We start from the raw sequence: 16,675 nt of genomic DNA, 5'->3' as shown, positions 1-16,675 counted from the left end.
TCCTAACAGTTCCCTTAATTTCCTTTACTTCCATTTCTTGACAATTCCTAAACCTACATCTAGGACAATAATTGATAAACTGTGAATATTAGACTCCTAGTGTTAAAACCTACATGCAGGCTCTAGATTACCCCAAGTGAAAATGTACTTGCTAAAGCTCAGAAAAGGAAGGCCTATTCCACTAACAGGCATTGCTTGTTATTCACTATTGGATAAGAATAGGTTATCTGCCAGGTGCAGTGGGTCATGCTTGTAATCTCAGCACTTTGGGAGGCCGAGGCAGGTGGATCACTTGAGGTCAGGAGTTCGAGACCAGCCTGGCCAACATGGTGAAACCCTGTCTCTGCTAAAAATACAAAAATTAGCTGTGTGTGGTGGCAGGAGCCTGTAATCCAGCTACTTGGAAAGCTGAGGCAGAAGAATCGCTTGAACCAGGAGGAGGAGGTTGCAGTGAGCCAAGACTGCACCACTGCACTCCAGCCTGGGTAACACAGCAAAACTCCATCTCAGGGGAAAAAAAAAAAAAAAAGAATAGGTTATCCATGTTACTGCCTCAAACAGCTATTTAGAGAAGTGTAGCATGTATCTTTGAAAATTGCCCAAGGAAGAAACTGAGGATAAGAAAATTCATAGAGTAAGGCTGTCGTTAATTTCTGAGCAGAACCAACCCTAACTTTGACCAACATGTATGCTTATGTTAAGAGGCAAAGACTGCGCAAAATGAGCTCTCTTTTACATATGGTGGTGAAAGAGAAGCCCTGTCAGACCTCTGAGTTGTTTCACCTGGGCAAATGATTGCATGAACACATACCTGAGAGCAGCACACTCAACTGGCTAGAGTAATGGCCTCAAACCATACAAAAGAACTATGGAGGATACAAAACAGAATTTAAAATAAAAACAAAGGTCTCTAACCCTAAGGACTATGAGATCCTTAAGAGCAAGAACTGGGAAATTTAGTCTATGTCAAACATAAAGTCTAGGAAAAGGATGCTCAATTAATACTTAATGACTTGATAATAATATAACGCAAATAAATGATAATTGCCAAATAGGTGGAATGAGCTATCCATCAATCTATCTACATTCTTCTACACATTGCAAACCAACTCTAATATGTCTGATTAACCAGACTTGTTAAACCAGGTTTAAGACTATCATCTGTAAATATGAAAATAAATCTCTTTGTGAGGTTGAGGTAGAAGGCACACTCTTCCCATTAGAGATAATTAGGTGTGCAAAATGCTTAAAAATGTGACAGAGAAATAAATACATTTTAAAAGCCCAGTCTAGAAGTTTTATAATAAAATTAGGTCGGGCGCAGTGGCTCAAGCCTGTAATCCCAGCACTTTGGGAGGCCGAGACGGGCGAATCACGAGGTCAGGAGATGGAGACCATCCTGGCTAACACGGTGAAACCCTGTCTCTACTAAAAAATACAAAAAAACTAGCTAAGCGAGGTGGCGGGCGCCTGTAGTCCCAGCTACTCGGGAGGCTGAGGCAGGAGAATGGTGTAAACCCGGGAGGCGGAGCTTGCAGTGAGCTGAGATCCGGCCACTGCACTCCAGCCTGGGTGACAGAGCGAGACTCCATCTCAAAAAAAATAAATAAATAAAATAAAATTAACATCTAGGAAAAATGAAAAGGATGTTATTGTGCTGAGAATAAAAATTATTTTTAAAATAGCTAATATTTAATAATTGCTTACTTTATTCTAGATACTGCTCTAAGCACTTTATACTTATTCTTTTTTTTTTTTTTTTTTTGAGATAGGGTCTTGCTACATCACCCAGGCTGGTCTTGAACTCCCAGGCAGGCTCAAGCAATCATTCTGCCTCAGCCACTTGAGTAGCTAAGAATACAGGCATGCACCACCACACCCAGCTTATCTTTTTTTTTTTTTTTTTTTTTGAGACAGAGTCTTGCTCTGTTGCCCAGGCTGGAGTGCAGTGGCATGATCTCGGCTCACTGCAACTTCCACCTCCCAGGTTCAAGCGATTCTCCTGCCTCAGCCTCCCAAGTAGCTAGGATTACAGGCGTGAGCCACCATGCCTGGCTAATGTTTGTATGTTTAGCATAGATGGGGTTTCACCATGTTGGCCAGGCTGGTCTCAAACTCCTGACCTCAAGTAATCCACCTGCCTCCCAAAGTGCTAGGATTATACGTGTGAGCCACCATGCCCAGTCATCCAGCTTATATTTATACTTTTTTTTTTTCTTTTGAGTCACGATCTCACTCCGTTGCCCAGGCTGAAGTGTAGTGGCACAGTCACGGCTCACTAAATCCTTGACCTCTCGGGCTAAGGTGATCCTCCCAAGTAGCTGGGACTACAGGTGTGTGCCACAATGCCCAGCTAATTTTTTTTATTTTTTGTAGAGATGGAGTATTGCTATGTTACCCAGGCTGGTCTGGAACTTCCAAGCTCAACCCATCTGCCCACCTTGGCCTCCCAAAGTGCTAGGATTACAGGTGTGAGTGAGCCACTGTGCCCAGCCTATACATTTTAAATTAATGTATTTCTCTCAATGACCTCATGATGTAAAAGATTACTATTATCGCCACTTTATATATGAGAAAACTGAAGCATAGAAAGGTTAAATAACTTGCCCAGGTCATAGAGCTAGTAATTGGCAGAGCTAAGATTCAAAATCTGGCAGTCTGGCCTAAGAACCTGCAGCCTGGACTAAACCATACAATCTCCCTGACTTTTAAAAAAGTCAACACAGGTGTAGAGGTTTGGAGATGTTTCAGTTGCCTCAGATCAAAGGCAGTAGCAACTGAAGGCAGCAGGGAACAAGCTGAGCCCTATCTAGATGTCTTGGCATAGTACAAAAGGCCTCTATGATCTAGTTTCTGTCTTTCCAATATCATTTCTAGCTGTGTTCCACCCTCGAACCCTACATTCGAGTGACACAGAACCATATGCAGTCTCCTAAATGCACCCTGCTGCTTCTCAACTCAGTACCATTATTCATGTGGCTCCCTCTGCCTGGCATCGCCTTCTTCCCCTGTCTGTGCTACTCCCCACTCCAACCCCCCAGCTCTGCAGATACTTCTTAATGCATTACTGGGCTTTTTGCTTACAGACCTACTGGCAGTTAGGTCCTTTAACAGAAACCTTTTCTCATTTGTCTTTGAGTTCCTACTGCTTGCCAACCAATGGCAGATGGGCAATAAAGTTTGCCTAAATAATTAATGAATAAACAGTCTCCAAAACAGAGTCCTCAAAGGTAGCTCAGGGTGTGGGTCCAGCTGACAAAAAGGATACACTGCCTGAACTCTCCAGCCCAGGCATCTGGGAAGAGCTGAGACACTACCTACAGATGTGTATCCAATATTCCTGCAGCAAACCTTCCTTAAAGAGGCGAGGAACCTCACCTGGGCTCAGGGCACTAAGGAGCCAGAGCCTGCCTGAAAGGAAGACAGTGTGGGGATTTACTGAGGCTCAGCAAAAGGATACACATACTACTATATACTGCAAGGCCTCTAACTTCGTATCAGCCTCTGTGAAGACACTTTCTCAAATGAAATGTGTTCCTCAACTGCAGCCCCTTCTTTCATCCAAGTTTAAAGAAACATTTAAAAAAGAAAGAAAAAGAAAAAGATTTATCTGAGAAGGAAAAATGAATGTTTTCAGCATTGCTGAGGAAAGCACTGAGACAGATGACCAGAAGCAGTCAGCTTGGATTAACTTATTCCCTCCTTATTTGGATTTTCTACATATTAGAACTCTTCAACTTTCAAATGACTGATACATACCATGCTCCCCAGACCCATGTCCTGTACCCACTGCCACAGAAACCATTTTGGAAAAACAAAACAAACTGGGAACTTTTGGAGTATCTGTGGATTCAGAAGCTGTGAAAGTAAGGGTAGCTTAGGAGAGCAAACCTAGTAGGACATATTCTGAATTAGATCTGGTTATTTATTTGGTGGCATTCCTGCTCCAACATATGTTCTCTACTTTTCCTCCTGACTTAGTTGAAATCTTATATCCTAAAGATTTGAGGATTCTGGTGAAAAAGTAAGGAAAACTGAGCATGCAGACCTGAGCAGGTTGGGGGTACGGTAGCAAAGCACTGAGGGCAAAATCAGAGCAACTGGGGGCATGAGAAAAGAGACCTCCAGAGGTGAGGAAGAGACATATAGTAGGGAAAAAAGAGTGTGTACAAGAGCAAACTTCAGCTGTTTCAAAATTTCATACAAAAGAAATTCCATACTAAGTCAGCAGTTTTCAACCCTAACAGACTCAACTCCTTTTTTTTTTTTTTTAACTTTACAATGCCTCTCTTAGTTACTAAAATTATTATTCTTTCTTTTTTGATACAGGGTCTTGCTCCATCGCCCAGGCTGGAGTGTAGTGGCGCGATCACAGCTCACCGCAACCTTGACCTCCCAGCTCAAGCAATCCTCCCACCTCAGCCCTGCAAGTAGCTTGGACTACAAACACATGCCACCATGCCCCACACCCAGCTAATTTTTGTATTTTTTGTAGAGACGGGTTTCACCGTGTTGCCCAGGGTGGCCTGGAACTCCCGAGCTCAAGCAATCCGTCCACCTCAGCCTCCCAAAGTGCTAGGATTACAGGTGTAAGCCACTGTGCCCAGTCTCTCAGTGATTTTTTTACATATAATATAACCTACTTACTTACATAATTTCAAAAAAAAGTAAAATGCAATGTCCAAAGTATAATATAAAAGGAAAATAATTTACAATAAAATCATTTGTATTTCAACATGTATGTGCTCCAACACCACTGTACCAGAAGACAGAGTTGTCAGATGTTTGCATGCAAATGTGGTATCACCAGGATTTGAACTACTAAAAATGCAGGCAGGCCGGGCACGGTGGCTCACACCTGTAATCCCAGTACTTTGGGAGGCCGAGAAGAGAAGATCACCCAAGGTCAGGAGTTCAAGACCAGCCTGGCCAACGTGGTGAAACCCAGTCTCTACAAAAATAAGCTGGGTGTGGTGGTGGGTACCTGCAATCCCAGCTACTCGGGAGGCTCAGGCAGGAGAATCGTTTGAACCCAGGAGGTGGAGGTTGCAGTGAGCCGAGATTGCATCATTGTACTCCAGCCTGGGTGACAGGGCAAGACTCTGTTTCAAAAAAAAAAAAAAAAAAATTAGCTGGACTTGGTGGTGGGCACCTGTAATTCCAGCTACTCAGGAGGCTGAGGCAGGAGAATTGCTTGAACCCCAGGAGGCAGAGGTTGCAGTGAGCTGAGATCGCACCATTGCACTCCAGCCTACGCAACAAGAGCAAAACCCTATCTCAAAAATAAATAAATAAATAAATAAATAAAAATGCAGGCATACATAACTTTATCGTATTGGTGATTCCAATACCAAGAGTAACAGCATTTTCCAAAATGGTGACAAACTCTTGGTAAAGTTCAAAACAATCTTCCCTCATGGTAGTTCCCTAAAATATTCACTATAGTTTAAAGCTGTGCAATACTTTGTGCTTTTATGTAAAATAGATTTAGATTCTAAGTTCATTTAATCTATACAGTTGATTCAGCTACATAAACATCTAATGACATTCAAAAGTCAAAAAAAACTTACTATATGAATGCTTCTTTATGTGAGATTATTCCATGTACTGCAGGACATGGCCCTTCACTCACCAAACGCTAGTCACAACCCTCAATCACTGTGACAACCAAAAACAGTCCTTGATGAGATACAATGATCTAAAGGACCTTACTCCAAGGAATGGGGAAAAAAAGTATTTTCCCCCTCTCCCCAGCTCCTTCAAATACAGTTCCCTAACAACCAAGACCCAGAACTTCATATAGTAAGTTTATGTGGCTTTTGCAGGCTAATGTAGGGAACTATTCAACATTACATCACTATTTCTACTGGACTACACACTCTAAATTTCAAACTTAGAAATAACTGTTGGGAATACAGTAACACAGTACTTCTGTCAAGTCTGACTTAAATACATTGATTGCCATCAATGCCTCCACAATTTTTTAAAACGATAGGCTGAAATCCAAGCTACATATAACCAATGCACTCTAAAGACCAAGCATACATGTAAAAAGATTGCTGTGTAGGCAAATGAAACAACAGTCAATTCAACAAATATTTTATAATATATCTAGGCCTAGCCAGGTGCGGTGGCTGTAATCTCACGCCTGTAATCCCAACACTTTGGGAGGCTCAGGTAGGTGGATTACTTGAGGCCAGGGGTTTGAGACCAGCCTGGCTAACATGGTGAAACCCTGTACAAAAAATTAGCTGGGCACGGTGGCATGTGCCTGTAATCCCAGGTACTTAGAAGGCTGAGGCATGAAAATTGCTTGAACCTGGGAGGCAGAGGTGGCAGTGAGCCGAGATCGCATATATATATATATATATATATATATATATATATGCCTTATTTTTGTGACAAATAGATACAAACTACATACCCTTTACCTAAATTACTAAGATGTATTATTATTTTACACTTTAGTTTTCTGCTTTACTGTAGATACTGATTGATTCTACTGCTTATAGATACTGGGAAATGTTCTTTTCCAGTATTTATCTGTATTCAGCACCAGTACTTTAATGTGTGTTCACAACCAGTAGCAAATACTTGCCCTCACCACACAGAGTTAAAAGGTCCCTTAAAGATATGGGATGAACTGGATTTCCTTGTCCTCCCCTCCCTACAACCGCCATTACTCCCCAAGTCGAAGGTTCTCCAAGTTCTGAATTCCAACCATGCATTCTCACTACATATATCTTCTCCCACTTCACCCACTCAACGCATCCTCAAACTCTCCCATTTCAAAGCAGCCAAGACACACAATCCCTGCTATTTTAGAGGACACACTACAGTGGGTATAGAGAACTCAGCTTTCTTTTCAGTAATCAATGCCATACTCAGATTATTCAACCAGGTTCTGCATTAGGTAAGGGTACCTAAATAACCTCTAATATTTTTTTCACCCTAATAAAGTATGTTATCTTCTTAGACTTTGTATAAGTAAATCCTCTAAAGGACCAACCCAGTATATACATTTCAGCTATTTCAGCTACGCTGAGGTCAAAGTTTCCTCCTTGAGGTATGCCTTGCCATGAAAAAAAAAAAAAAAAAAAGATAAATAGGAACAACTTTGGTTCCTTCTCTGCACAAGCATCAATGCAAAAGCATTAATCTCAACCTCTCTGTACTGAAAGACTAAGAAATATAATTTCCAATATCTAAATGTCTAAAGAATTAGACATCTGGAAAAGTCTGGCATAACCTTGAAGATGATGAAAAAAAAAAAAAAAGCATTATCTCCAAAAAGTAACAGTCATCTCTCTTGAGCTACTCTAATAAGATAAATAGTAATGGTTATTGTTTATGGAATACTTTTCCAGGACCAAGGAGATTTATACATTTCTAATCCCCAAAACATTATGCGTTATTATGCCCATTTTACAGATGAAGAAACTGAAACTTGGAGAAGCTAAAAAAACTTGCTGAATGTCTAGCTTAGAAGTAGCAGAGTCAAAATTCACAGCCACCTTTTGGAATCCAAAGCCTGGTTCTTTCTGCTATATTGACATGCTTCTCAATTTTTCAAAGCAGGTAATTTTCATTACTGTAAACCATATATTATGCTGTTGTATGTCAAATACATACTACAGTACTGCTTTGAAAATTTTATTGCTTTTAAATACTTTTTTTTTTTTTTTCCAGACAGGGTCTCACTCTGTCACCCAGGCTGGAGTGCAGTGGCATGATCTTAGCACACTGCAGCCTCAGCCTCCCAGGCTCAAGTGATCTGATCCTCCTGCCTCAGCCTCCCAAGTAGCTGGGACTACAGGTGCAAACCACCAGGCCTGGCTATTTAAATTTCCATTTCTTTAATAAAGATAAAATGCTATGCTAATGGGGCAAGATTACAAAGCAAGTATGAAACTATTTCATTAATATCTAGGGTAGCCTAGGCCCGGCATGGTGGCTCATGCCTGTAATCCCAGCACTTTGGGAGGCTGAGGTGGGCGGATCACTTGAGGTCAGGCGCTCGAGACCCGCCTGGCCAACATGGTGAAACCCTGTCTCTACTAAAAATACAAAAATTAGCCAGGCCTGGTGGTGGGCACCTATAGTCTCAGCTACTCAGGAGGCTGAGGCATGAGGATCACAGGAGCCCAGGAGGTGGGGGTTGCTGTGTGGCAAGATCATGGCATTGCACTCCAACCTGGGCAACAGAGTGAGACCCTGTCTCCAAAAAAACAAATAAACAAAATCCAGGGTAGCCTAAATATCAAATATTTAACAAAAACCCAAATGCCTGGAGAACAGCCCCTCCTTTCTCTTAATCTACGTGATTGTCATTTTGACAGAGGGCTGAGCATTACATCCAATCCAAGTAAGAAATGTTACAGTTAATGGTCAGAAATAACCCTAATTATGTTCATTGTACCTTTGTAATATGAACATTACTCCAAAAAAGACCTTACATTTTCAAGGTTCTGACATTTGCTTGTGACTAAAATTTTAAATACCTCAGAATCTAAAAACTGAACTGACAGCAAAAATAAAATACCTACCTGGTTTACCACAGACAAAGTGAAAAAAAAAAAAAAAGAAAGAAAGAAAATTAAAAATACATTCACCAGAATGGCTACAATGGAAAATGCAAAGCACTGGGAAGGATATAAAATAATCAGATCCCTCACACACTTCTGGTGGAAATGTAAATTGGTATAGCCACTTTGGAAAATGGTTTAGTGTATCCATTAAAGCTGAACATATACATATTCTACAACCTAAAAATTCTACCCTACATGTATTTCCAACAGAAATGTGTACATTTGTTTAAAGGACATATACTAGAATGTTTCTAGCAGCACTGTTCATAACAGCGCTAAACTGGTAAGTTATCCAGAATTCCATCAACAGTAAAATGTACAAGTAAACTGAGGTATTATCACACAATGAAATGCTACATAGCAATGAAAAATAGAGTCTACAACTTGATGCAAAATATGGATTAATCTCACAAATGTTGCACTAAAGAAGTCAGACATAAAAGTATAAATATAATTCCATTTACATAAAATACAAAATTGACAAAACTAATCTATGCTGTTAGAAATCTGGACACTGGTTACCCTTTGGTGGAGGTAATGACTGGAAGGAGACACAGGGCAGGGTGGGAGGCTTCTCAGATGCCGGTAATATTGTTTCTTCAGGTGGCTGCTAGTGACATGAGCATGGTCACTTGGAAACACTCAATAGATGAGAGGCATTAAGACAGCAGAGTGGTTGAAGAGCACAGCTCTGGAATTGGAATGCCTGCATTTGAATCTCTCTATCACTTACTAGTTACAACTTTGGGTAAGTTATTTAACTTTTCTGTGCTTCCTTTCTTCATCTATAAAATATGCCTAATATGTACCTCATAGGGCTATTACGAGGACTAAATTGTCTTAAGATTTGTAAAGTGCTTATTAGCCCAGTGGGTTATTATTAAATACTTGCTAAGTTAATAAAAGTGCTTTATTCTGAAGCAACACAAGAAAGTGAGAAAGGGAAACAAACACAGGATTTAACTATTACTAGAAAATGCATGAAATAATTATTTTGGAAAAGAACGTGATAATAACTAGAGTCTAATGTAAAAAGAACATGACCTGGAAGCTGTGACTAGTCCGACAAGTTTCCACCTAAGTGGACCTTGGAAAAGTAACAGCCTCTCTGAGCCTGGAATTCCTCACTGTCAACCAGAGCCTGGCCCCGATGATCTCTAAGATCTTTGCTGCTCCTCAGTGCTCATCAAGATGATGAATGGAGGCAGTCATCATGAACTAAGAGGGCTAAATTTGCAGGCAGGCTCTCTTATTCTCCAAAAGAAATGCTGAAATCTTCTATGCCTCTGAATTTCGTCTAACATGTTTTTAAAATATCTATCATGTCTACCAGCCGTGTCTCTATCACTGAGGTTCACATTTCCTGCCGTCATTTAAAATAAATAATTAAGGCTCCTGATGGGTTTTTAAAAGAGCCGGCTGGGTTTCTGTCATCCATGCCATCACAGTGGCCCGAACTTCTCTGGCTTCGTTATCTAACGACTCTTTATTAAACATCTATTTATATGTCAGGTACTATAATAAAAACTTTATCCCCAATGTGCCAAAAAAAATCGGATATGTATTATTCTTCCTCCTTCTTATCTTTTACAGATAAGAAAACTAAGGCTCAGGGCCGGGCGCCGTGTCTCACGCCTGTAATCCCAGCACTTTGGGAGGCCAAGGCAGGCGGATCACAAGGTCAAGAGATCAAGGCCATCCCAGCCAACATGATGAAACCCCGTCTTGGTGTTGGCAGCCGCGGCCGCGCCGCCGTCGCTCTCCAACGCCAGCGCCGCCTCTCCTCGCGGAGCTCCAGCCGAAGGAGAAGAGGGTACGGTAAGTAAGGAGGTCTCTGCACCATGGCTCGTACAAAGCAGACTGCCCGCAAATCGACCGGTGGTAAAGCACCCAGGAAGCAACCGGCTACAAAAGCCACTTGCAAGAGTGCGCCCTCTACTGGAGGGGTGAAGAAACCTCATCGTTACAGGCCTGGTACCGTGGGGCTCCGTGAAATTAGACGTTATCAGAAGTCCACTGAACTTGATTCGCAAACTTCCCTTCCAGCGTCTGGTGCGAGAAATTGTTCAGGACTTTAAAACAGATCTGCGCTTCCAGAGCACAGCTATCGGTGCTTTGCAGGAGGCAAGTGAGGCCTATCTGGTTGGCCTTTTTGAAGACACCAACCTGTGTGCTATCCATGCCAAACGTGTAACAATTATGCCAAAAGACATCCAGCTAGCATGCCGCATACATGGAGAACGTGTTTAAGAATCCACTATGGGCCGGGCGCGGTGGCTCAAGCCTGTAATCCCAGCACTTTGGGAGGCCGAGACGGGTGGATCACAAGGTCAGGAGATCGAGACCATCCTGGCTAGCATGGTGAAACCCCGTCTCTACTAAAAAAATACAAAAAACTAGCCGGGCGCCGTGGCGGGCGCCTGTAGTCCCAGCTACTCGGGAGGCTGAGGCAGGAGAATGGCGTGAACCCGGGAGGCGGAGCTTGCAGTGAGCTGAGATCCGGCCACAGCACTCCAACCTGGGCGACAGAGCGAGACTCCGTCTCAAAAAAAAAAAAAAAAAAAAAAAAAAAAAAAGAATCCACTATGATGGGAAACATTTCATTCTCAAAAAAAAAAAAAAAAAAAAAAAAAAATTCTCTTCTTCCTGTTATTGGTAGTTCTGAACGTTAGATATTTTTTTTCCACGGGGTCAAATGGTACCTAAGTATATGATTGCGACTGGAAAAATAGGGGACAGAAATCAGGTATTGGCAGGTTTTCCATTTTCATTTGTGTGTGAATTTTTAATATAAATGTAGAGGCATAAAGCATTAATGAAAGTTAAATGTTTCAGTGAACAAGTTTCAGTGGTTCAACTTTATAATAATTATAAATAAACCTGTTAAATTTTTCTGGACAATGCCAGCATCTGGATTTTTTTAAAACAAGTAAATTTCTTATTGATGGCAACTAAATGGTGTTTGTAGCATTTTTATCATACAGTAGATTCCATCCATTCACTATACTTTTCTGAGTTGTCCTACATGCAAGTACATGTTTTTAATGTTGTCTGTCTTCTGTGCTGTTCCCATAAGTTTGCTATTAAAATACATTAAACTATTAAAAAAAAGAAAGACAGAAACCCCGTCTCTACTAAAAATACAAAAATTAGCTGGGCATGGTGGCGTGCACCTGTAGTCCCAGCTACTCGGGAGGCTGAGGCAGGAAAACCACTTGAACTCGGGGGGCAGAGGTTGCAATGAGCCGAGACTACACCACTGCAAAAGGCTGCCCTGCTGATTAGTGACAGGACTGGAAGGTGAATCTGGCATGTTTGGCTTCAGAGTCCATGCTCCTTCCATTAACGATAGACGCTTGACTTTCTTTACAATCTATCATATTTCTTCTTACTTGTATAATGAAAGATCATTAGCTTAGGTAATCTAAAACAAGAAAAACCTAATTTAGTGAAAAATCAATTTTGAATATTTTTTAAATGATTACTTTGTGTTTCTAAGAAAAGGTTTCTTCTAAGGTCTATTTAAATGAATGCTGGGCATTAAAGCTATTTGCATTGAGCAGCAGTCATGCAAACCATGAGTTAAAGCCTTTAAAAGACATTTATATTTCTTCCCTGCTGCATCCCCAGTGCCCAGATTAGTGCCTGGCCTAGGGTAGGCATTTAAGAAAAACATATTGAATACCATTCTCTTCAAATTTTGTTTACCAAAATACTCTACTACTAAGGAAGGTGCATTCCAACAAGATACTGAAAAAGTATCATCTGAAAAACTTCACGCCCCAAATCAGCATAATATGACTAACTGGTATATCCTCTTTGCTGTGGGCCATTCTCCTCTAAGTCAAATGGCACTGTCATCACCATTAACAAGTAACTACCAAACACCTACAGTATTTATTTAATACAGTATATCTTTATTTAACTTGGTATGCCTTCCCTTCTCTCTCTTTCCCCATCACGCTTGGGAAGCCATAGAGTCATAGTTCCTCCCCAGGCAGGCCAGCCTGTATGTGGTAAAGACTACACAGAGACACAAATGTCACATGTGATTAGGCAGCTTTTCCAAGCTAAACAAACACAAAAGCCCCAAGAGTTTGGCCTTTCCCCCAACAAAACTCATAACTTACCACCTCTTCCTGCAGCCCTGAAATTGCAACTGTAACGTGACCTCTTCCTCAGTCCCCTGCCCAATGCTGAGAAAATCAGAAATTTTCCCCAATGTCTGTGATACTTATTCCTACTTCATCTATTATTTTAAAAAGGCACTGTGTTCACCAAGGAATGTGTAAGAATATACTGCTAAAATTTTTCTTTACAAACTGTATGTTCAGGCTGGGCACAGTGGCTCACCCCTGTAATCCCAGCACTTTGGGAGGCCGAGGCAGGGCCTCTTGAGGCCAGGAGTTCAAGACCAACATGGGCAACATAGCAACTTGGTCTCTACAGAAAATTTTAAAAATTAGCTAGGGGCATGGTGGTGCATGGTCTCAGGTACTCAGGAGGCTGAGGCAGGAGGATCATTTGAGCCTGGGAGGTCAAGGCTTCAGTGAGCCATGATCGTGTCACTGCACTCCAGCCTAGGCACAAAGCAAGATTCCGTCTCTAAAAAAAAAAACAAGGCTGAGCGCGGTGGCTCACGCCTGTAATCCCAGCACTTTGGGAGGCAGAGGCAGGCAGATCATGAGGTCAGGAGATGGAGACCATTCTGGCCAACATCGTAAAACTCCATCTCTACTAAAATACAAAAAAAAAAAAAAAAATTAGCTGGGCAACATGGCACACGCCTGTAGTCCCAGCTACTCAGGAGGCTGAGGCAGGGGAATCTCTTGAACCCGGTAGGTGGAGGTTGCAGTGAGCTGAATTCGCACCACTGCACTCCAGCCTGGCGACAGAGTGAGACTACATCTCAAACAAAACAAAACAAAACAAAACTCTATGTTCATAAGAGTGCACAGATATTCTGTGCACTACAGAGAAAAGTGTACCAGAATTAGGTTCTGTTCCATTACCTTACCTTCCTATGCAACTTGGGCAAGTCACTTAACTTCTCTAGGCTTTGGTTTCCTCAGCCATAAAATGAAGTATGGAACTAGATCAGGGATTATTCACCTAGTTCCAGGATGCCTTGAGGGATTCAGGCATGTGCTTCAGAAGTTTATAACTGCTCCTTCCTCGCAAACTCATATAAAAATCACCTGTTTGCATATATGAATTTTTCCAGAGATAAGATCTATAGCTTATATCAAACTGTCACACAAATTGTGATCCAAAAAATAACCATACCTGTTTTATTGAGCACATACTGTAAGTTAGGCACTGGGTTAAGTCCTTACATATATTAATTCATGTACTACAATAACCTATTTTAATTTTTAATTTTGTGGGTACACAGTAGTGTATATATTTACGGGGTACAGGAGATGTTTTGATGCAGGCATGCGATGTGAAATAATCACATCATGGAGAACGAGGTATCCATCCTCTCAAGCGTTTACCCTTTGAGTTACAAACAATCCAATTACATACTTTATCTTAAAACATACTCATTTTTTTTTTTTTTTTTTTTTTTTGAGACAGAGTCTTGCTCTGTCACCTAGGCTAGAGTGCTGTGGCACAAGGCTCACTGCAACCTCTACCTCCTGGGCTCAAGCGATCCTCCTGCCTCAGCCTCCCAAGTAACTGGGATTACAGACGTGCACCACCATGACAGACTAATTTTTGTATTTTAGTGGAGACAGGGTTTCACCATGTTGGCTGGGCTGGACAAATAGTAGGTCTTATTCATTCTTTCTTTTTTTTTTTTTTTTTTTTTTTGTACCCTTGAAGTAGATACTGTTCTTATTCCCGTTTTAGAGAAAGTAAATCAGAAAGAACCCAGGCTCTTAAACAACAATGCTATGATAAGTGAGATCATCTCTAAGCCCTAAAATTCTGTGTCCTTTCAAATTATACAATTCTCTATTCCATTCTGCGATCTTTGGTCATGCCCCAAATACTACTATATCTTTACACAAAACAACCAGATTCATGGAACATCTAGATTACTATTACCTGAAAAAGAATATATTACGTTAATCTGAGTAAAAGGTCCAAAGGCACTTTCCAGCACCAGCCTCCAATGTGCAATTTTTCTTTTACTACGTTGTGATTAACCAAAAGATGGATCTGGGTCTAATTACTAATTAAAGTCTCAGATCAAAGTAACAGTAAATAAGCTAGAGTGTCAGCCAGGAAAAGGGGATGCAGTGGCAGGAATAGCACCTCACATACCGCTTACCAAAGCAATGAGAAGACCCAGAAAGAAACATCAGTGCAAGCCTGGGTGTCCCATGTTGACCGACATCTCCCCTCACCCCTACCTCCTGAAAACCACTGACCACTGTGCCTCCAAGCCCTGGATCACTCTCCACTTGAGATACAAAGGCTGATTAAGGTATTAACCATCACCAACTCCAGCATGGAATAAGGAGTGAAAACTAAGTGAAACCTAGCTTCCAATTTTTGTGGCCACTGGTTCTGACAACCTGCAACCGGAACACGGGGTTCAGCAGTCACTCGGCTACATCTGAAAACTGTTTTGCCGGCCAGCCTCCTCATGCCAAACTACTCAGAGACATAACATTGCTTAATAAAAGGCTGCAAAGCTGAAGCGGACGTTGTTGGTTCTTTTCACAGGCTGTCAAAAAACCTCCACATCTTAAAGGGAAGGTTGCGGAAACTTTATCCCCAACTCTCATGACCTTTCTCCAATTAGGCTGTGTAATGAAAAGAAAAGCAAAAGAGGGAGAAAGAAGTCCAGAGGAACGGCCCTGGGTGCTGGGCTTTTCCAAAGGTGATGCAACAGGGTCAGACAGAAGAGGAGGAGGTGGTGGGAGCTCCTGGGAAAGAAAAAACCAGTCTTGGTGTTGGAAATCTAAGGGGAAATGGCTTAGCAGGACCAGTGGCAGCGTTATTTAGAACGGGCAGGGGCACAGGATCTGGGAGAGGAGGGCGGTCAGAGGCCTGGAGGAAGGGGCACGGGCCCAAAGGCAGGAAGAAGCAGAGAGAAGACAGCTGGTTCGGGCAGGTAAGGGTGGGCTTCGTGGGGGGCCTCGGAAAGACGGTCAAGGGAACACAGGATGACCTGCTCGGAGGTGTGGGAGGTGGGGACAGCAGGCCAGGAGAGCCCTTGAGGTGAGACAAAAAGTCCAGGGGGCTGTTAGGGTGGGAAGAGACTAGCGGCACCCGCGCCAGGGCAGGAGGGCCCAGCGCAGGGGAAACACAGAGCGGCGACAACGGTGGGCGCCGGCGGGCGCGGGGTGCAAGCTGTCCGGGCTCGAGTTAGGCAGGGCTGCCACGGAGTCCCGGCTCCGGGCTGGAGAGAGGGAGACTGGGCCCGGAGCGCGGCGTCAGGGAGGAGGTCGGAGAGGGTTAGGAAGGGCCCGGGACCGCCGGGGACCGACGCTGGCGCTCTCACCGGGACAGGTGTTTCAGGATCTGCTTCTTAATGATCCCGGCCATGCCGGAGCCGCGGCCCGCGTGGAAGGCGGGTGGGCGGGCAGCTGTGGCCTCCTCAGTAGTGGAGAAGAGGCGGCCCCCTCACCTCGCAGCGGCGTGAGCACCGGACACAGCCGCCGCAGACGCCATGGCGCTTTCTCGCCCCTGTTTGGGCGCCTGGCGCTCCGCCACGATCCCACCCACCTGCGCGGCGCCGCGGCCGCCGGCCCAGAACGACGCGAAGATCGCGCGCCACCCGCCGGCCTTGCTTGCGGCGGCCAGAGGCGCTCGCGGTGAGGGGCGGTGGCGCGCGCAGCGCGGGGGCGGGCTGGCTGGAGCCTCCTCCCTCCGCGCTCCCATCTGCCTCTCGGGTCTGAAAAGCTTCTTTCTCCTCTGAGGGGTGTGGGGTTCCTTTCGCACCCGGCAGTCTCCTTGAAGCCTAGGAGAAAGGCGGGGTAGTTGTAATTTTTGCAGAAATTCGTTAGGTCATTGCGCAGCTCCCGGATGCCAGCGTCCGCCTCTCCTTTATTTTCCTCACACATTCACTCAGTATTTGTTGAGCACCAGCTGTACTCCAGGAATCAGGCTGGGGACTAAAAAGTAATATG

At 43.2% G+C, this 16,675-nt stretch overlaps 1 protein-coding gene across 1 annotated transcript in view; it reads right to left on the bottom strand.

Moving 5' to 3' along the window:
* The window catches only part of BLTP3A (bridge-like lipid transfer protein family member 3A), an 82,572-nt gene extending 66,206 nt beyond the window's left edge, over nucleotides 1–16,366 (bottom strand). Inside the window, exon 1 of the mRNA XM_007972852.3 lies at nucleotides 16,048–16,366. Within this exon, the coding sequence (XP_007971043.1) occupies nucleotides 16,048–16,091 (44 nt within the window). The 5' untranslated portion in view covers nucleotides 16,092–16,366. The remainder of the gene's footprint in view (nucleotides 1–16,047) is intronic.
* Between the last annotated feature and the right edge of the window lie 309 nt (nucleotides 16,367–16,675).

The sequence above is a fragment of the Chlorocebus sabaeus genome, chromosome 17 (assembly GCF_047675955.1).
Source record: "Chlorocebus sabaeus isolate Y175 chromosome 17, mChlSab1.0.hap1, whole genome shotgun sequence".
Taxonomy (NCBI): Eukaryota; Metazoa; Chordata; class Mammalia; order Primates; family Cercopithecidae; genus Chlorocebus; species Chlorocebus sabaeus.
Note: the sequence above shows the minus strand (reverse complement) of the source record. Positions and strands in the feature narration are given on the sequence as shown.